Raw genomic sequence first — 21,480 nt, 5'->3', positions numbered from 1 at the left:
TCAAATATCCATACGAGTGTGTGTTTGTGTGTGTGGGTCTGTGTGTGTGTAAACACTGATGGCTATTTTTCCAAATGAACTGATGATGACCTCCAACTTGTGGTTCAGGAGAAGGAACTTTATGTCCTACTTTTGCTCTGGAAAAATGAAACAACTGCTAAGGGGGAGTAGTCATGATGGAATTGTGCATGTGTGTGTTAGGTAATATTGGGTGGAAAATTAAGGGATATTTTCCTTTGTAGTATTCCAAATAAATCTGTTTATGTCATAGATAGTTACTTGGAATAAATATCTTTCTTCATGAATGTCCTCTTTATTTCCAGAAAATCTTATAAATGTTTCTCAGTAAGGTTCTTTAAATAAACTTTGTTTCAATCATAATAATACTAGCTACCATTGAGCATTTACAGTTCCTGGCATTGGGTTCAACACTTTGCATTCTTTGTCTTTCATCCTTATATTCTCAAACGATGGGGCATTGATATTCCCAGAAAACTGAGATTTGGGGAGGCTAAGTAAATTTGCCTAACATTATAGAACAAATACATTGTACAGCTGTTATTGATCATAGATCTGACTGGCTCCAACCACTGGACACTTATCCGTTGTCACATAAGGGGATTCAGACAGATATCTAGCTTATTTTATAACTGTTCTCATTTGGTGAGAGATTGTCTATAAAGATATTTGGTTTTTGTGAGCTTTAATGGCTGATGTAAAACAATTTGGTAATTATTTTTAATTTAAAAAACCTTATAATCAATCTAAACATACTCCTATGTCATATACTGAGACTCTTAGAAAATATTTTAGAGTAGAGGTTAGCAGTCTTCAGATACTGAATTATAATGTCATCCACTTTTAAAGAGTGATATGACACTTTCAAGAATTTAGACTTCAGATGGCTTGCAAAAGTACACCTATATCTAGAGCAATACTTGGATATAATATTTCCTGAAATACAGTCTTTCTCTTAAAGAAAAAAATAATAATATTAGTTCAGGTCCTTGAGATATGAGGCAAGGATTAGAGATTTGTTAAGTAAATGTTGACCCAGATTATATAAATCTAATGATGAAAATCCCTTTAAAATTTTTTAAGGAGATTGGAGAACAGTAAATAATATTTATTGAAAGCCTGTTATATGTTATGTGCTACTAGGAGCTTAGACAACATAACCTCACGTGGACCTTACAACTGCTCTGGAGGCCAGTCATTGTTCTTGAGTCAGGCTTTTTTTTCTGGTATAAGAAACAGAGTTGCCCCCTCATGCTGTCTCAAAAGGCATGAGTTATTTTAAGGGAGAGTGGGTGGAGGGTTTGTACAGTAAGGGAACCAGGAAGCTCATGGAATTGTCATACAATCTGGCCTTACAAGCACTTCAGTTACAACTCTGTCAAAATGGGAAGGGGCTCAAGAAACTTGCTCTTCCCATCTAAGGAAAGGATGGTATTTTTCAGCTTTTGGTGAGATGATTTATCTTCAGAATGGGTCTAATCTGAAAACAGACCCCACTGGGCAGAAACATGAAATCTATGTTCATAATTATGTAAATGAAATGAAAATTACTTGCACTGTTATACCATCTATATAAAAATTATAATTTTCTGTTTATTTTCCCACAATTTTTGCTGTAGTTATATTTTTTGGTTACATTCCCTTTTATAATAAAATAGTGACAGGTTTTATATAATAATCTGTAATTGGCTTTTTAATGAAATGTGCTTTCCATGGAAATACTCCAAACTTGACACTGGTGTCAATTCCATTGTGCTCATTCACATATATAATACACACTACACATTTTTACATATACACATACATATATAAAGGCACACATACTTAACGCATAATTCATTTAAGCATGTTTATTATTGGACACTTGAGTTGTTTTCAGTATTTTGCTAATTTAAACAACACCATGTTGAACAACTTTGCATACATACAGTTTCACACATATGTGCATATATTCTAAGAAGTGGAATTGCTGGATGCAAATTTACATACCTTTTAAAGATTTGTTACTCCAAATCCTGTATTTGTCCTCCAAATCCTCTCTCAAAGGAATGTACCAATTTATACTTCCACCAGCATTGTATGAGACTATTTCTGTGTACCTTCCTCAAACCTTCACATTTTTCTAATTTGAACACTTTAGGTATGACCAGACTGTAGAGCCTCAGGTTACTACTTATTTACCAATTGTTTTTCAGCTGATACTTTTAAGGTTCTGCTCCAGTTAGGCCACAGACTCCTATTTCCTTTCCTTTTAGGATAATGCTGGCTGTGGCTCATTTAGCCTAATTTCTGTTTTCTGTCCTAGTACAATAGCCTCCTTTGTCCATGATTAAACGATTTCAAAAATCTAAAAGGGAATTTTCCAATACATATACCCGCTTCTTTCATGTCAGTAAAATAAAAGCATTATAGGACTCCTCAATTTGATATGTGATCTCAACTAGTCTGTTAATACTAAACTGGAGACACTCAAAGGTGAGAATCAGTCCTAGGAAGATTATGCACAACCAGTCTACAATGCAAATATTAAGCAGGCTCAAAAGTAGATCTGTAACTACAGCTACAGCTCCATCAAGGCAACAAGTGGACACATCCTGGCAAAGTGCAATCTGACCTCCTTTGTTTTACATTAGCTCATTGTTCTTTAAAACATTTTAACTTGAAAAAGTTAAATAGCCTTCAATAACAAAACAATTATGGTGTCATAGAATTAGTGTTGAAATCTTCCAGCTCACATACTAGACAAAACATAGTTCTTCCAATAACTATCTGGAGGATCCCTGAAGAGGATGCTAACCACATGACTATTGCTTCCCTGATTCAACCCACCCCTGAATGGCATGAAGGCTGTTAGCTCAGTGAAGAGGCTTTGAAACACTGTCCTGTAGACTGGCATGGACAGGCTGCACTTCAGATTTGTCTAGAGAGATATAAGACATGATCCATGGCCAAGGAATCGGGGTGGGGAGGGTCTCAGACATTTTTAAGTTCCTCTAGTAATTTTGGTGAATAGTTCTAGTCTTTGGCACTATGGCTCAGAGTATCAAAGAGAAATGTAGCTCCTGCTCCCATCCTGTGAACTTTACATAACTGCCTAGAGCTATGTTATCTAATATGGTAGACAGAGCCACTAGGCACATGTGGCTATTGGCCACTTGAAGTATGCATAGCTAGTCAAGATTTCAAAGACTTACATTAAAATGATAATGTTTTGGACATAGGGGGTTACATAAAAGTATTGTAAGACCTAATTTCACCTTTTTAAAACATATTTTAACGTGGCAATAAAGCATTTTAAGTTACATAAATGGCTTACATTATATTTCTACTGGACAATTTTGATCTAGAAGGCATAGTTCCATAGCTCAGGAACTTTGAGTCATAAAATTTTATTTTATTTTATTTTATTTTATTTTGAGACGGAGTCTCGCTCTGTCACCCAGGCTGGAGTGCAGTGGCCGGATCTCAGCTCACTGCAAGCTCCGCCTCCTGGGTTCACGCCATTCTCCTGCCTCAGCCTCCCGAGTAGCTGGGACTACAGGCGCCCGCCACCTCGCCCGGCTAGTTTTTTGTATTTTTTAGTAGAGACGGGGTTTCACCGTGTTAGCCAGGATGGTCTCGAACTCCTGACCTCGTGATCCGCCTGTCTCGGCCTCCCAAAGTGCTGGGATTACAGGCTTGAGCCACCGCGCCCGGCCGAGTCATAAAATTTTAAAGTTAAAGGAATCTTGTAGATGAAACAGTTCTCTCACTTTGAGAATGAGGAAACAGGTACCCCATTGGTAAAGTGACTTATTCTGGTAACCTGAGTTGTTGGTAGAGCCAGGATGTTCCCGAATCCCACAACTCTAGATTTCCATCCAATGCTAGCTTCTCCCTCCCATGCTGCTCATCTTGGGCAACAGTAGCCACACCGAGTGTTTTAGGATTCCTACAATTCTGAGGCATAGAAAGCCTCACCACTCATAGCCCCTGCTGTAGTCTCTGCTCACCAGATTCTGTCTGTATAACTAAGGCATCCAAATTCATTACTACAGAACCATAGTCACGCCCTTAAGCAGATGCCTCCTCTTTTCACCATCTCACATTATTAATTTTGCCTAAACCACATGGAGCTATGGTTTTAGTGAGGCCTTAGTATCTTTCTAACATGTTTCCAAAAAATAAATTCTACTTATTTGAGTGGTGTGACATTCACTAGTAATATTTCTCCCACCTCCACGTTTACTAACATTCTGGTTTTCTCTGCCTCCAGGGAACAATGTTTCTTCTCCAGTACTAGTTAGAAGGATCAAGTGCTGATGGGTGATGAGCCCCTCCCTGGCTCCTGCCCTTTAGCCATAAAACAAGTTATCTTTTGGATGCCATCAGCAGAGCCTTGCTTATATAACCGTTTTTTAAAGCCAAAAATAGTTTTTCTTCTTTCTCATCTTTTAATAAAATATGTGAGAACTTTAATAGTGTTATTGGTAAGCATCCAAAATATTTAGAAACTACTTCCCCTGCCACAGAAATATTTGCTGCTCTGAAGGGTGCATTCAAAGGATCTACTTTCCCCAATGATTCCCAGCCTGTTGAGATTCATGCACGTATGTCCCAAAATGTATTAAAATCCACGTGCACGTGTGTGTGTGTTGTTCAAAGTCAGTGCAGATGCATAGAAATGCTCGGCCCGTGTGTGTTGCATTTTGATGTATTTCCTTCTGAATGCCTCAGGTTTAAGCTGAGCTGTCAAGTGTAGAATTTAGAGGGAGTAATTAACCCAAGTCACTGATAAATTAAAATGTCCCCAGGCAAATAAGACTATGTGAATAAATCTGATTTTGTAATGATTTCTTAGAACAGGTCACAAAAATACTTTCTAATTTCAGTCCTTTACTGTCTAGCTGAATCCTTGCTGCTGGAAGAAGGCAGGCAAGTCTTCTTTGCCTTTCCTCAAAGCCCAGTATCCAATGCAGCAAAAATTCCTGATCATGACTCTCTTTCCTACATCACTTGTAGGTGATTTTTTGTTTGTTTGTTTTTTGTTTCTTTCTGCTATTGACTATTTCTGATTATAGAGATCTAGGGCAATGACATTCACTTTGTGAATAGTAATAAATGAAAATGTCATGTTTGGAGATGTAATATCAGTACCATCTGTAATAGCAGACTGCAGCCTACATTGGCATAAATACTAGTGCCATACAATTATTTATAAATGGAGCCTTGTTGAGGGGAAGAGTTATGCTTTAATTAATAAAAATCTAAGACAAGGTGGTGACAGAATATGCCGGGTGTAGGGTAGAAAATGCAGTTCTTGGAAGTATCCTTCCCAGTGGCAGGAACTGAAGACTCCGGATCAACCAGGTGGACCTTTTCATTGATGAGCTGATAGCTTCTAGGCTGTGGGGAGCCTCTGGTGTCTTACAACTCTTAACTACTGCAAAATTTCTTGTTGTGCCTCATAAACATATGATCTTCCTATTGGAAGAGCTACTTGGTCCTTGGACAAACAAAGATAGTGTATTGCTTTAAACCTTATCTACTTGCTACAGTTTCCTTCTCCTGCCAATATGAGCATGCTTCTAAATGCCACAGGTGTTTCAATTTAATCAAAGTTGGCTCTACTTTTTTTTTTTTTTTTTTTTTTTTTTTTTTTTTTTTTTGAGACGGAGTCTCGCTCTGTCGCCCGGGCTGGAGTGCAGTGGCCGGATCTCAGCTCACTGCAAGCTCCGCCTCCCGGGTTTAAGCCGTTTTCCTGCCTCAGCTTCCCAAGTAGCTGGGACTACAGGCGCCCGCCACCTCGCCCGGCTAGTTTTTTGTATTTTTTAGTAGAGACGGGGTTTCACCGTGTTAGCCAGGATGGTCTCCATCTCCTGACTTCGTGATCCGCCCATCTCCGCCTCCCAGAGTGCTGGGATTACAGGCTTGAGCCACCGCGCCCGGCCTAAGTTGGCTCTACTTTTGCCTTTTGTTTGGCTAAAGCATCAAGCCATCTTCTTGATGCTTTATTGTGTTTATGAGTCAGATTATGTAGAAAGCATTCAGAAGTCATTATTTCAGTTTCATAGTTCTTAGAGGTCTATACCCTTAAACTCTGAAAGTAAACATGAACAGTATCTCTCTACACATACACAGTAACCTCACTGCAATGTTTTTAAGTTTCAAGTCGCAATCTATTAGTGGGTCTTGAAATCTATTTAGTTGATCAAATTCTTTCTTTTTTAATGAAATAGACTAAAATAAAAAATAGAAACATTGATTTGTGAAACTTTTATATTTCTATATCTTTATCATCTAGCTTTCTATTTATCATCTGCCTATCCATATTAGTTTTAGTTTAAAGAAAAGGTTTGAAGAAAATCTGCCTTAAGGGAACTATCAGAAATAGATTATTAGAGTACATGACAATTCTTATGATTTCATGCTACACTAAATAGGGAACACTTACTATACAAGCATTTGTAGGTTTGCATATATGATATCTTTCACAACATCCTCCTTCTAAATCTCCATATTATTATTTTTTAGCTGTAGAGAGATTAGAAAAGGGAGTCATCATAAGTCTTAAGGATTTTAGTAATTGTCAACCATCTATGATCAAATTTATATATACTTTTCTTCCTATTTATAATTTTAGTTCAGTTACTGTAGTTATATAACTTTTGTTTCCTGTATATGGCAAATACTGTTTTAATATTAGTAAAATTTAGAAGCTTCTTGTCTAGGTTTAAATTTCAGAGAACGACAGCTGATAGATCGGGGACAAAGAAAAGTTAGTATTATTCTTTCACACTCAGAAAACTGTAATAGAGATCATTAATTTCAGTACAGTGTATAGGACAGGTGATGTGGTTAAGTGGAAACAGATAGGCTTTGCATTATTATTACAAACTGGGAATCTATAATACTTCCTTTACTTTTCAAGCACATGTTAGCTCATCTGTTGTTCTAAGTGTTGATATAGCTCATTTTACTCACAAAATGGCATTTGTTGACTTGTGAGGCAAGATCTCTTAGGTTAGCTTCATCCATAGTCATACTTAGTAGCATCCAAAGAAAGCACAGTTCATATGGCAACATTCTTTTCAAATGATTCCCCACAGAATTATGTTTTACTTAAAAACTTGCTTAAAGAGAAGGAATATTACACCATGGAATACTATGCAGCCATAAAAAGGAACGAGATCATGTCCTTTGCAGAGACATGGATGGAGTTATTATCCTCAGCAAACTAATGCAGGAACAGAAAACCAAACACCGCATGTTCTCACTTATAAGTGGGAGCTGAATGATAAGAACACAGGGAGGAGAACAACACACACTGGGGCCTGCGGGTGACAGGGCAGGGAGAGCATCAGGAAAAACAGCTAATGCATGCTGGGCTCAACACCTAGGTGATGGGTTGATAGGTGCAGCAAAACACCATGGCACATGTTTACCTATGTCACAAAACACATCCTGCATGTGTACCCTGGAACTTAAAATTTAAAAAAAAATTTAAAGGGAAGGAATATTTCTCTGCATCTGCATCTGGAAAAAAAAAGTCATATCTTGACATATATTTTAATATTTCGTTTGTAATTTCCTGGTAATTTTACTTATTGAAACATGGGGAAACTATTCCAAAGCTAGTTTTTTGAAAGATTTGAAAATAAAGGTGACACCATTATCTCTCTTTAAATAGAGCATGAATATTTGAGTGAATGTAACAATTTAGTGTTAACTCTCTCAGTCCCTTTGTGACATTAGTATGGACACTTAATATGTACATAAATTTGGAAAAGGTTGCCACCTTGGCCACATCATAAAAGAATTCTAATGAAGTCAAATGCTCAAATACCACTTTTAATAAACTTTCCTATTAAGCCCCAGCACTTTAAAGATGATAGTTAATTTTGATTCTTTAGTTACTTATTCCTGTGATGAATTTGACATTTAAAAAAAATTTTTTTTAATGGCTTGTGTGCCTTCGGGAGAAAAGAAAAACTATGAATGAGTTGAGTTTTCTGCTTTTATGTGCTAATATTTGTGCTGACTGCATCACAATTACATTCACTGGTCAGAGTTCTGCTGATTTGGGATACATTTTTTAAGATGACATTTTTTACAACTATTATTGTAAAATTTGAGGAAAATGACATCTATAATTTTTATCATAAAGCCATTTATATTCTAATATCAAAAGAGATTTTAAAATTATATAACTGATTTTTTATTGTTTTGTTTTTGGTTTTTTTTGAGATGCAGTCTCATTCTGTTGACCAGGCTAGAGTGCAGTGGCATGATCTCGACTTACCACAACCTTCACTTCCTGGGTTCAAGCGATTCTCCTGCGTTAGCCTCCCCAGTAGCTGGGATTACAGGTATGCGCCACCACACCTGGCTAATTTTTTTACTTTTAGTAGAGGTGGGCTTTCACCACATTGGGCAGGCTGGTGTCAAACTCTGACCTTGTGATCTGCCTGCCTCGGCCTTCCAAAGTGCTGGGATTACAGGTGTGGGCCACTGCACCCGGCTGAATATAAGTTTTAACATCAAGAAATACCCATAACTTCTTAGTTTATATGGCTTAATGAACTTTTTTGAGATTTACAAAATAATTAGATTGTTTTCCAGAATTATTCCTGGACTCACAATTTGTAAGATTCTTTTAAAATATCTCAAGAGAGCTGGGTGTGATGGTGCACATCTACAGTCCCAGCTACTCAGGAGGCTGAGGTGGGAGGATCACTTGAGCCTAGGAGTTTGAGGTTGTAGTGAGCTACAATCCTGCCACTGTACTCCAGCCTGGGCAACAAGCAAGACCCCATCTCTGGAAAAAAAAAAAAATGTGTGTGTGTGTGTGTGTGTCTCATAAGCCTCTGGCTGCTCTCCAAACCCTTATTTAGTCTTATCCAGTAGAAACACATTAACCATCAAATAAATCCTTGATTTTACTGAAAAATAAAGAAGCTTATATTTAGCAAACGTACTATCACAACAGTACTTCGCAAAAAGTTCCTGCTTAATGCATTATGTCATCAAGTGATTAATGAAAAGGGACTGACAACAAATGTGAGTCATATCTGAAGCTACAAAACAGAGAGAGCTATTCTATCATCCTCCTTCTGATGAAAATTATATAGACTATGTATTGTATTATATACGTATTTTGTATATATTATTATATTATAATATACACCGTTTTAGACTGCAAAGATCTTCAGAGATATTCTACACCAGTGGTTCTCAGACGGGATTCACTTTCAGGAGCTGTAAAACTTGTCTAGACTATGCATCCTGCAACAGGTAAATCGGAATCTCTGTGATAGGGCCCCAGGTACCAAAGGTTTATAAATTCCCTAAGTGATTCCAATATACCGTCTAAGTGTTAAGAACTATTGGCTTAGGCCAGTGGTCTTCAAACTCAAATGTACATAAGAATCACCTGCAGTTTGTTAAAACATGGATTCCTGGCCCTCACCCCTAGAGAATCTAATTAAGTAGATCTGGGATTGGTCTGAAAATTTTCAAGATCTCAAGTGCTATGGACTGAATTTTGTTCCCCAAAATTCATACGTAAGTCCCAACCCCCAATGTGACCATACTTGGAAATAGAGCTTTTAGGATTAAAGAAAGGTAAAATGAGGTCATAAGGATGATGCCTTATAAGAAGAGGGAGAAAGAGAGATCACTCTGTCTCCATGTGCAGGCCACGTGAGAACGCAGGCTACTGTCTGCAAGCAAGAAAGAGAACCCTCCTCAGAAACAGAATTGGCTAGCACCTTGATCTTGAACTTCCTAGCCTCCAGAACTGTGAGAAATAAATTTCTATAGTTTTAGCCATCCAATCTATGGTATTTTGTCACGGCATCCCAGGCTGACTAATGAATCAGTGATGCTAATAGCAGGGGTCCATGGACCATATTTTTGAGCACTTCTAGCCTAGGCCACATCCCCCAGAAATGTTGTTTTAATTTGTCTGGAGGTAGTACAGGGCATCATTTTTTCCCCAAAGTTTCCTGGGTGGTCCTAAAGTATAACTATACTTGAGAACAAACGAAGTAGGATGGTTTCTTCTATTTATAGCTAAGGACACTAAGACTCAAAAGAAGTTGTGATTTACCCAAGTTATCATGGTTTATGCTACTGCTGATTTTTCCAAATTTATAGGGGAAGTAAAAACAGAAAGAATTTCTTCTAGGGTCAATTTAGTCCTAGAACCTATAACTTTCAGTTTCCAGAATTAACCCATTAATTTTCCCATAGACAACATTAAAATTTGTCAATTTCAGGCAGATTCATTTAAAGTAACTTTTCCATTATACTACAATCCAAGATTGTTGTAGCCTATGTCTATTTTTACTTTGTAACAGTTGTTTTTTTGCCACGTTTAATGACTGATCAGAAGTGAGATTTTTAAATATATATATATGCACACATATATATATACATATATGTGTGTGCTTGTGTGTGTGTATATATGATAGATACTTGCCACGTGTTTAATGACTGATCAGAAAGTGAGATTTTAAAATATACATATATATACACACACATGTGTGTGCTTGTGTATACATACATGATACTTAGCTGATCTGCACACCACAACATTAATCTGCCCACCATGAACAGAAGCATTGCTATCTTGTATAATAACAGAAAATTCAGAAAGTTGATTCATGCAATAAAAAGATGGAAATTTACTAGAATTTTTAAATACCTTAATTCCCAGGTATAATGAAAGGAAAAATAACTCAAGATGGGTGAAAGTTTATTAAAGATTTCACCTCAAAGACAGGCATTTAGTTAGTGATTTTACATATGTAGTGATGTGAACTTACATTGTTCATATATTGGGGAGAAATTACATCATAAGTAAAACATAACACATTAAGCTTAACGCTGCTAAATGAAAGGTGCCATCCCCTGCACATTCTGAGTAGGCACTTGATTTCCTCCAAAAATAAACCTTATTTCTTCTTAGGCACTGACATTTTGTTAACAGAGGAAATGAATCTACATTTTTTTCATAAATTGCCAGAGTTAATATGAAATATGCGCTTCCCAAAAGGAGAAATTAGTTGTACATTTTTGGCCAATGATTCAGCAAGGAGAAGTGAGAAAAGAAAAATCTGGCTAGGAATCAGGAGGCTCAACTTCTCCTTCTACTTTCTAACTAAATTAGCAGCAAAAACTGGCTACCGGTCTCTACATCTATGCTAACCTTACTTTCTTAGCCATAAGTAGAAAGCTGAAACTGGATCCTTTCCTTACTCCTTATACAAAAATTAATTCAAGATGGATTAGAGACTTAAATGTTAGACCTAAAAACCATTAAAAACCCTAGAAGAAAACCTAGGCAATCCATCAGGACCATAGCATGGGCAAGGACTTCATGTCTAAACACCAAAAGGCAATGGCAACAAAAGCCAAAATTGACAAACGGGATCTAATTAGAGAAGCTTTCTGCACAGCAAAAGAAACTACCAATCAGAATGGAACAGGCAACCTACAGAATGGGAGAAAATTTTTGCAATCTACTCATCTGACAAGGGCTAATGTTCAGAACCTACAAAGAAACTCAAACAAATTTACAAGAAAAAAGCAAACAAACCCCATCAAAAAGTGGGCAAAGGATATGAACAGACACTTTCAAAAGAAGACATTCATATAGCCAACATGATACATGAAAAAATGGCTCATCATCACTCGCCAATCAGAGAAATGCAGATCAAAAAACCACATAGAGATACCATCTCCACACCAGTTAGAATGGGCAATCATTAAAAAACTCAGGAAACAACAAGGTGCTGGAGAGGATGTGGAGAAATAGGGAACACTTTTACACTGTTGGTGGGATGGGTAAATTAGGTTCAACCGTTGTGGCAAAACAGTGGTGGCAATTCCTCAAAAATCTAGAAACTAGAACTATCCCATTTGGCCAGGCCATCCCATTACTGGGTATATACCCAAAGGATTATAAGTCATGCTGCTATACAGACACCATGCACACGTATGTTTTATTATGGGCACTTATTCACAATAGCAAAGACTTGGAATCCAACCAAATGTCCATCAATGACAGACTGGATTAAGAAAATGTGGCACATTAACCATGGAATAATATGCCAGCCACAAAAAAAGGATGAGTTGTGTCCTTTGTTAGGACATGGATGCAGCTGGAAACCATGCAATTCTCAGCAAACTATCGCAAGAACAGAAAACCAATACTGGCATTGTTCTCAAACTCAATTAGGGGGGGGGGGGGTGCGGAACTGAACAATGAGATCACTTGGACACAGGAAGGGGAACATCACATACTGGGGCCTATTGTGGGGAGCGGGGAGTCGGGAGGGATAGCATTAGGAGATATACATAATGTAAATAACGAGTTAATGGGTGCAGCACACCAACATGGCACATGTATACATATATAACAAACCTGCACATGTATCCTAGAACTTAAAGTATAATAAAAAAAAGAATAGATATTTAAAAAAAAAAACCTTAGTTTCTTCATAAAATGAAATGGTTAGAATGTAATTATTCCAAGTTTCCTCCTACTTTTCTCACTTAGATGACAAATACGTCTAAGGAATGCTGTGTTTTTTGTTTATTTGTTTAATTGTTGTTGGGTTTTAAAATTTTGTTATGTTAGCATTTTAAAAGTGGAAGTGTTTTCCATTTAGCCAAGATGAGTAAAAATGGCAAACTTAAAATGGCACTATTAAAAAATCAAAAAATGAAAGAAAATAGGGAAAAAGAACCACTGTGTATTCTTTGGAGTTTGGTGAGAAAGGATACAGAAATATTTCACTGGACTACATACTTTAGTTTAATATCAGCAAACTGTTGACTATTTCCCACCTAAAAGATACTATAAATGCAAAATAGCCCAGATTTTCTTTGCCTGACACAAGTGATCTCATCAGCAGAAGAAAAAGCCTGAGCAGAAGAAGGCTGAATGGCCTGGCTGTTAAAATGTTTTATTGGAATTCATTATGTGTAATACTCAGGCAGCAGAAACTTGAAGTGAAACATTAACTGCAATATGAAGTCAACTTCAATAGTTCAGCCAGTATTGACATCAAATATTTTTCCCAAACTGCATATCCAACAAAAGTATTTAGAAAGAAATACATTAATGAGCTTGGGTTAATAAAAATGAATCTTCACAATATTTTACATAATAATAAACCAGAACAAATGTGACAAATATATTCTCTAAGTCTACTTCATTTGGTTCAAGTACCTGCTTAGTAACATGCTTTTTCTTTTTGACACCGAGTTTCACTCTTGTTGCCCAGGCTGGAGTGCAGTGGTGTGATCTTGGCTCACTGCAACCTCTGCCTCTTGGGTTCAATCGATTCTCGTGTCTTAGCCTCCTGAGTAGCTGGGATTACAGGTGTGCGCCACCACGCCCGGCTAATTTTTTTGTGTGTGTTTTTAGTAGAGATGGAGTTTTGCCATGTTGCCCAGGCTGATCTCAAACTCTTGGGGTCAAGCACTTTGCCTGCCTTGGTCTCCAAAAGTGCTAGGATTACAGGTATGAGCCACCTCACCCAGCTTATTTAGTAACACTCTAATAGTGAGTGGTTCCCAAACTTTTGGTACATTGGAATCACAGAGTTTCAAACACCTCAAACTTTCTAATTTGATTGGTACAGACTATAACTGGGGAATCAGAAGTTCTTAAATCTCTCCAAATGGTTCTAATGTGCAGCAAAATTTGGGAAGCACCATTATGTAGCACTGGTTCTGACTCTGGCTACACATTAGAACTATCTGGTACCTTTAAAAGCATATAGGACATCTGGACTTCATCCTAGAAGGAATTAAATCAGAATTTCTGAGTGTGACTAGGCGTTGGTGTGTTTTTGGTTCTCCCAAGTGATGCTAATATGCACCCAGGGGTTAGAATTACTATTACAGAATATTGCCAGGACAATCCTTATCTCCTCCTGAAGAGCACAGAAGGCTTGATTTCCAAACTATTGCAAAAATTGGCATGACCTCAACTACTTTTAGCAGGGTTGTGACAGGCAGGGTATCACTCACCTTAATTGGTTCAGATCCTACCTGAAAAATGCCCAGGCATGTTACAGTCCACCCAAGACTGATTACAAAGGGTGTATCTCTCATTGATAGCCCCTAGAACCATTCTAAGTTATGACAATAAACACCTGTTTATTAAGTTCTCATTCCTTGGCAGGTATTTTATATACAATGTTTGGTTTGCTCCTTCCAGAAACTGTATGAGAAAAGTATGCATATCAAAATGCTGCTGAGGAGAAAGTGGAACTTAATGATGTTAAATGGCTCGCCTGCCTAAGGTCACACAGTTAGTGACAGACAGTCTAGATTTCAGCCTAGTTTTGTTCAACTTCAAAGTCCATGCTCTTATTTGATGGACACATTAAATTATCCACCACTGTATCTAGCCTGGTACACAGCCACAATCTGAAAATTGAATTCTCATTCTAATTTAATAAACGTGCCCTCTGCCAGGAAATATGAGGAATAGCTATAGAAATGAAGAAGAGAGTCTCTACTGTGAAGGAGCTTATAATATTAAATGTTACACTCCTTTTGGTCTATTCAGTAAGTCTGAGGAAAAGAATAAACATCTAATTTCATTCATTCATGTAGCAAATATCAATAATTTTTGTAATTTCAGAGAACAGGCCGGGCACGGTGGCTCAAGCCTGTAATCCCAGCACTTTGGGAGGCCGAGACGGGCGGATCACGAGGTCAGGAGATCGAGACTATCCTGGCTAACATGGTGAAACCCCGTCTCTACTAAAAAATGCAAAAAACTAGCTGGGCGAGGTGGCGGGCACCTGTAGTCCCAGCTACTTGGGAGGCTGAGGCAGGAGAATGGCGTGAACCCGGGAGGCGGAGCTTGCAATGAGCTGAGATCCGGCCACTGCACTCCAGCCTGGTCGACAGAGCGAGACTCCATCTCAAAAAAAAAAAAAAAAAAAAAAATTTCAGAGAACAATATTATAATTTGGAAGTTGTTTGGGACACCTTGGGTAGTTTATAATAAGAGGTGATATAAAATCATCCATTTCAAGTCAATTGTCAATGAATGCAGAATAGCTTTCAACTGAGGCCAGGATACTCAAACTGTAAATGAGGCTTTAGACATACAAAGTTAGTCTAGGCCAAGTGGTTTAGTGGAAGGATTCTAGATTTTATATCAGAAAACATAATCATATGTGGTCTGAACTATATATGGCTTGGGAAATTCACTTTAACTTTCAGAGTCTCTGTTTCCTCATCGGTCAGTGCCTGTGAGGATAAAAGGAGACACATATGGACGTGCCTGGTACACTTCATGACCTATTAGAAGACTGTGAGGCCAGGAAGTATGTACCTGCAGAAATCTCAAATTGTTACTTGCAGTAGAGGTAGTTCTCAATTCTGATTGAGAATGTAGGTAAATGTTTCATTTTGCTTTAAAGATGAAAACTAAGCCCAGGAAGCTAGAGTCATGTGGAGATGAAGCAGTCGCAGCAGAGTATTCTTGGTAACGGAGAAGAGCATGTCAGCGCGAGAAAGGCAAGGAGGGAGGCCTGAGCAAGGAAGGTTGGAGAAGCCTCTGGAGGATGCCTGGCCAGGGCTGAATGCTCAGAAATGGAAGGGAAAGCTCAGGAGATTATCACTGAATCAGTAAGTACAAGTAGAGGGCAGTATGGCTTGAGCAAACCAAAATGATCTTCTTCTGTGATCTGAAGATGAGGGAATCTATAGGTGCAGGTTAAGGCAGTTTTACAAATGGAATAATTTTGACCTGAGGAAGGAAAAGGAAAAGCATTTCAAGAATGGACGCAGATGTATAGTCATGGACCAGACTGGTTAGTAAAACATAAAAGGCAGATTAAAATTTAGTTTAATGAACTAAACTCAACAGGAGAACAGCAGCTGCATACCTGTAACAGCCCTGTAATACTGTTACTCTGTTATTTTAGGCTAAAGCCAAGAATAAACTAAGGATGACAACAACAAAAAATACATTTTGTTTTGTTTAGACAAGAACATGGAAGGGATGCCTCTGTTTGAGATAAAATGGATGACTAAACAAAACTAATTCCCTTTTTTTGCCTTCTCTATTATGTAAAAATAAACCATTAAATGTAAGGGATAAAATAAACTTTCAAAGAGTTAACTGAAAAGATAGGTGAAGAAGCTTGTAGGAAAATATGTCCTAGCTGTCTAAAGCTTAACTTCTTCTTGCTTAGTAAATTACCATCTCAGCAAGGAGAGTTTACCAACAAGGACTCTCAGCTAGAATCAGCCTAGAGGGAGATGAACACTAAAAAACTGGAGGTGGACAAATGGAGTTCCAGTTTTTGCCTTAGTCTGAAAGCAAGGCAAGAAACTTTTCACAGATACTGAACAAAATGAATAAACCTATTATTAGAATGACATCTGGGTATTTAGAAAAGGAAGACACAATTTTGTAGGCATGAACCAGAATTCAATAAGTAGTCATTTCCTTTGTTTTTTGACAATATTACCGTAGAGCAAAGACATCCAATAGACAAAGCTCATCTGCTGTCTGTTTGGGGCTGCATCTAGGAGTAAGGGGTCACTTTTTCCTAATCCTTCAGCTAAGGTGAGAGTGGAGGTACCTTTTCCTAATTCCTACAAAAGTGCCATATACCCATGTACACAGGCTGCTACCCTGGGACAACAGACAAAAACAGGACAAGGTAATATTTGGGTCCTCAACTGGTAAGAATGTTCATCAGTAGCATTCAAATCCAGTGTCAGTTGGCAGAGGAAGGTACCTGAGAATGAGAACTTAAATGATGGCATGGCACAGACTGGATTTACAGAGGTCATGAAATTGAGAGGTAGAATTACTCAGTTATATCAATGATACCCAACATGCCAACAAGCTCAACAAGCTAAGAGGCCTAATTTAACACAATAAAATTCAGTAAAATCACAGGTTAAGTGCTGACCACTGACTGCATTGAGTGTAGTTGTCTAGTTCAGTGAGTCTCTACACTTTGAACACTGTAAGGTTTTATTTGGTAGACTGTAATATGGAGTCAGCTGGGTAATACTGCTGCCACAGAAGCTCCAACGATATACTTAGGGAAATACGGTAATTACAACAAAGCCATTAAACATCTTTCTAGTTTGTCACTTGGGTGAAACCTTGAATTCAATTCTTGGCATCAGGGTTTGAGAGAGATGCTGGCAAAGTAAATCTCCTCCTGAGAGCTTTCTTAATGGATGAAGAAAAGCTGATGGAGTTAATATGTACCCGGGTAAATTGAAGTATTCTCCCGTGGAATCAAGGCTAGGTGTATCCTATAGATTCCAGAGAGCAGAATAGCAGATCTGTTGAGACTTACTGTAATGGGGTGGGTGGGGCGGGGGAGGGGTGTGCTTTGCACAAAGTGAATGTCATCCAGAGGCCAATTCACAGGTCACTCAAAAGCAAAATTGTGGGGGGTGTGAGGGTAAAGGGGAGAAAATGACAGTGAGTACTGCCTCCTTTGAAGAATTCTCAATCCTGTTTGTACACTGTGATCATCTGGGAAGAGATTTTAAAATGCAGATTCTGATGCTTAGACCCTAACCTCAGAGATTCTGATTTGTTGTTCTTGGGTGGGGGTTCCCATTGGAAAGAATTTATTATAGCTCCCCTGCTGATTCTAAAGTTCTAGGTTGGAAATTCACTGAACTAGACTACTACTTGCTGAGAGGTTAAGTAAATTAAACCAGATGTTTTTTCTAAAGTCTCTTTCAAATTTGAGAAGATAAATGGAAATTAACACGGATTACATAGTACAGCTAGACACTTTCACAATTTATTCTAATAATTTTATTAGTATATGTAAATCTCTTAGCTCAGTGACCGTCTGATATGGTGTAGTAAACTCTCAAAAAACATTAGCTATTTTTATTGTATCCTCTCCATAACTGTTCAAACGAGGTATTATATCGTTACACTACAGATGAGGAAACTGAGGCTCTGATGTTAGTTTTCCAAGGCCCACAGTAGTAAAAGCAAAGTTTGGATTTGAACCAAAAATTAATTCCAGTTTCCAGAGTCCTCTTCTCTCCTCCACAGGCCTTCCCTAAAGTATCAAGTTTATGCAAATTAGTGATTTACCTGAGCAAACATTTAAAAAATTTAATAGCACCACTTCCTCTTGGCCTGTTTGTAAGGGGTTCCTCTTAAATGCAATTTCTGAAAAAGAGAAGCATAAACTGAGACATCCACATTTTTTTCTTATTTGGCCAAATAGAAGTGAGAAACTCTGAGGTCAGGGGAATTGGATGGAGGTACCCTTCAGAACTCATGGAGGAAAGCACTGCTCCCAGTAAAGTATCTCCCATTCTAATGAATAGGTAAATATCCTACAAATCTTTCACTTCGGTACAGTCTAGGTCTGGTAGGTTACATGAACACACTGGGTGGAGGTGGAGGGTGGGGGAAGTATTCCTGAGGTAATGGCCCTGATCATACCTGTCATCTCCTTGGGGCCAGGTTGGACCTGGCTGAGTGTGTTTGAGCCCAGTGGCTGATTTTTGGAAAACAGGAAGACTCTTCTCCAAGAGGCTGTGACTACCAAGGTTGCAAATGCTCCACCTGAACTTGGGTGCATGAGCGATCTCTCTCCCCCTCTCTCACACACACACACACCACTGCGTAAGATAAATTTCCGTTTGTGAGCTGCCTACATTAAATGCTTTGGTCCTGACCTTCTATGATTAAAATCTGTTCCGTTTGCAGGGTTCGGTGCACTTGGATTTAGTGCATTTTGTTGGTAAAGTAAAAAAGAGAACTGCTTCTCTATAGGCGATCCCCCTCCAAACCCCGCCCCCCCCCCAACTAACTTATCTTTGAGAAGAGAGTAAAACCGAATTCGAGAGAAAAGAGGCAGTAACTAACTATTCGGGAGGAGCAGACTGCAGTGGGCACCAGCCCGGGAAGTAAGATTCTTAACGTCTTCCTCGCTTTCCTCTCCCAGAGTTTTGTGTAAGCATCAGCTCCTCCCCCTGGGCCTCCAAAAGTTACCTTTCTTTTGGGTGTGTTTCTCGAACCTGAAGCGTTTGAGTCCTAAGAAACTAGAACAAGTTAGAGCCAAAGAGGCCTGGCGGGCAGGGTTGCGGGTGGAGTCCGGGCCGGGTGGCGTGGAAGGCCGAGCACAGCTGCGAGCGGCGAGTCCGGGGAGAGGAGGAGCGGGAGTAAGCGGGGCGGGCCTGCGGTCGGGGTTCGGCCGGGGAGGGGTCCCCGTTTCCCCTCCTCATCCTCGCCTCCTCGGGCTCTGGTGACGTTGCGGTTTCCTCCCCCCTCCAGCGGAGCCTCAGCGCCCGCCGCGTCCCTCCCTCCGCCCCTTTCGCCCACACCTACCCGCCCGCGCCGGCCCGGCTCTCAGTAGCGCCGCCCGAGGCTGCAGCAGCGCATCCCGGGGCGCGGCGCCCACCAGCACCCATGGCGCGGCGGTGGCGCGGAGGGCTCGGTTCGGAAAGGGCCGGGAGCCCGGGCGCCCTGGTGTGAGGAGGGCCGGGAGCTGGCTCTGGAGGCTGCGGAGGCGACGCCGGAAAGAACGAAGCCTCGGCGGGGAGCGGTAAGCGGCGGGGCGCGCAAGGGGCGAGCTGGGGCGCGCGGCGCAACTTTCTTCTGGAGTTTCGGGCGGGTAGCCTGCGGGGCTGGCCCGGCACGGGCCGGAGACGGAGAGCCACGTCCCCGGCTGAGAGTTAAGCGCCGCGGGCTGCGCGCCCGGGCCCGGCTCGGCTAGGCTCCGAGAGAGCGCCTGACGCGTGAAGACTGAGCCACGGACTTCCCCAGCGGCTGAGCAGCCTCGAGGGGCAGCTTTTCGCCCCTCCCCACCCCCTTGAACGCCGAGCACTGAGCCGGGAACGCGACGAGAACCTGGAGATCGCATTCCGTGCGTCGGATCAGGCCGGCCCAGCCGCGATTTCCTCGACGGTCCACGGGGCCTCGACTTCACTCTGCGGGGTTGGGTGGCACACCCTCGCGTCCTCCTTTCCCTCCGTATCCCAGCCATTTGGGGGTTGGGGAGGTGGCGGTGGCGTGTGTGCCGATCCTGGCGCTGGCAGCCCTACTTTGCGGCTGCGGAAGCCGAGGAAGAGCTTCCCAAGCCTCTCCCAGACGCTGGATTCCAGCGCTCCTTGGCTCCGCCGGCACTCGGAGAAATTGTTAGTAAACCTCATCCCCGAGGCAGTCCCGGGGAGAGGAGGGGGCGGGGGCTTGACTCACGGACTGGGAAGCTCTGAAAGTGATGCCACATTGGCTCAAGATCTGTCGGGGCTGGAATCTGAGCTAAGTTTGTGACCTGAGAACTTCTTCGTTTTCATCGCTCCTTTAAGGCAGCAGCCTCCTCTTAAGCTGGCTGGCATTCAGATGGAAATCGAAGCCTTTGATTAAAATCAGGATGGTGAACCTCACTTACCTGAAATTCTTTGGGTCAGGCAATGACGCGTTTAGTTCTAGGAATCTTCGTGTAATAAAGTTTTTTTAAAAAAAAGTTTTCGTTGGTCATGGTTTAGAAAGTCATGGTTTAGCATTGTTAAATGTGTGAAAGATCTTCTCACTTATACGTATTTTCAGTATTTTTCACATTATGGAATTTAAACTTTCAGTAATTCTCTCAAGTTTTAAAAAATTTCTCAATGATAATCTCTATGTGAAAGTGATATACAATATTGTGTAGCGTATTCTAACTGTATTGCTAAATGGGATCACAAAAAACCTCATGTGCATGGAAGAAAATATAGGATTATCTGAGTATTTGTTTCATGCAAATACTTAGATTTCTGTATTGTGACCTCTTCCTTTGACGGTCACGATACAGATACAAGTTCTTTTTTGAAGTATGTTGGTAAGGACTATTCTAGTAAAAATGGAGAAGATAACAGATTGAATTTGATGTCTCCATCACCTAGTGACCCCTCTGGGTTCAGCAAAAAGTGCAAGTTAGTGCTGGTTACCTATATTACATACAGAGGTATATGAGATCAGCCTTAGCTCTCTTGGAGCTACTAATGCAGAACCTGAGAAACATCAATTAGCAGCACTTCCCAAGTTTGAACTTGGGAAGAGTTAGTTTTCATTGACATGTATATGATGTCAGTATCAGTTTTATGAAGTTTTGTTAAATAAAAACACTGGCCTACAAAGTACATTTTGACAAATTAAAAAATACTGAAAGTACAGTCACCAAGTAAAGGGGAATTCTAAAAAAAAAAAAAAAAAAAAAAAGGCTGGCGCAGTGGCTCACACCTGTAATCCCAGCACTTTGGGAGGCCTAGGGCGGATCAGGAGGTCAGGAGTTAGAGACCAGCCTGGCCCATATGGGGAAACCTGTCTCTACTAAAAATACAAAAAAACAAAAAAAACTTGGCATCGTGGTGCACGCCTGTAGTACCAGTTACTTGGGAGGCTGAGGCAGAAGAATCTTTTTTTTTTTTTTTTTTTTTTTTTTTTTTTTTTTTTTTTTTTTT

The 21,480-nt window shown here is 39.9% G+C and overlaps 2 protein-coding genes across 2 annotated transcripts in view; one reads left to right on the top strand and one right to left on the bottom strand.

The window, feature by feature from the left end:
• The first annotated feature begins 19,312 nt into the window (after positions 1-19,312).
• The window catches only part of DSE (dermatan sulfate epimerase), a 68,568-nt gene continuing 66,400 nt past the window's right edge, over positions 19,313-21,480 (top strand). The window contains exon 1 of the mRNA XM_017855460.1: positions 19,313-19,583. The gene's annotated coding sequence lies outside the window, so the exon portion shown is untranslated. The remainder of the gene's footprint in view (positions 19,584-21,480) is intronic.
• On the bottom strand, positions 19,388-20,535 carry LOC108517486 (uncharacterized). The gene is given in 2 exon segments (XM_017855461.1): positions 19,388-19,447; positions 19,449-20,535. Coding segments are annotated over 2 exon segments (636 nt in total). The 5' UTR covers positions 20,025-20,535.

This window comes from Rhinopithecus bieti, unplaced genomic scaffold (genome assembly GCF_001698545.2).
Source record: "Rhinopithecus bieti isolate Rb0 unplaced genomic scaffold, ASM169854v2 scaffold_41207, whole genome shotgun sequence".
NCBI classification, from domain to species: domain Eukaryota; kingdom Metazoa; phylum Chordata; class Mammalia; order Primates; family Cercopithecidae; genus Rhinopithecus; species Rhinopithecus bieti.
The sequence above is the reverse complement of the archived record's forward strand: the minus strand, read 5'-3'. Positions and strand labels throughout refer to the sequence as shown.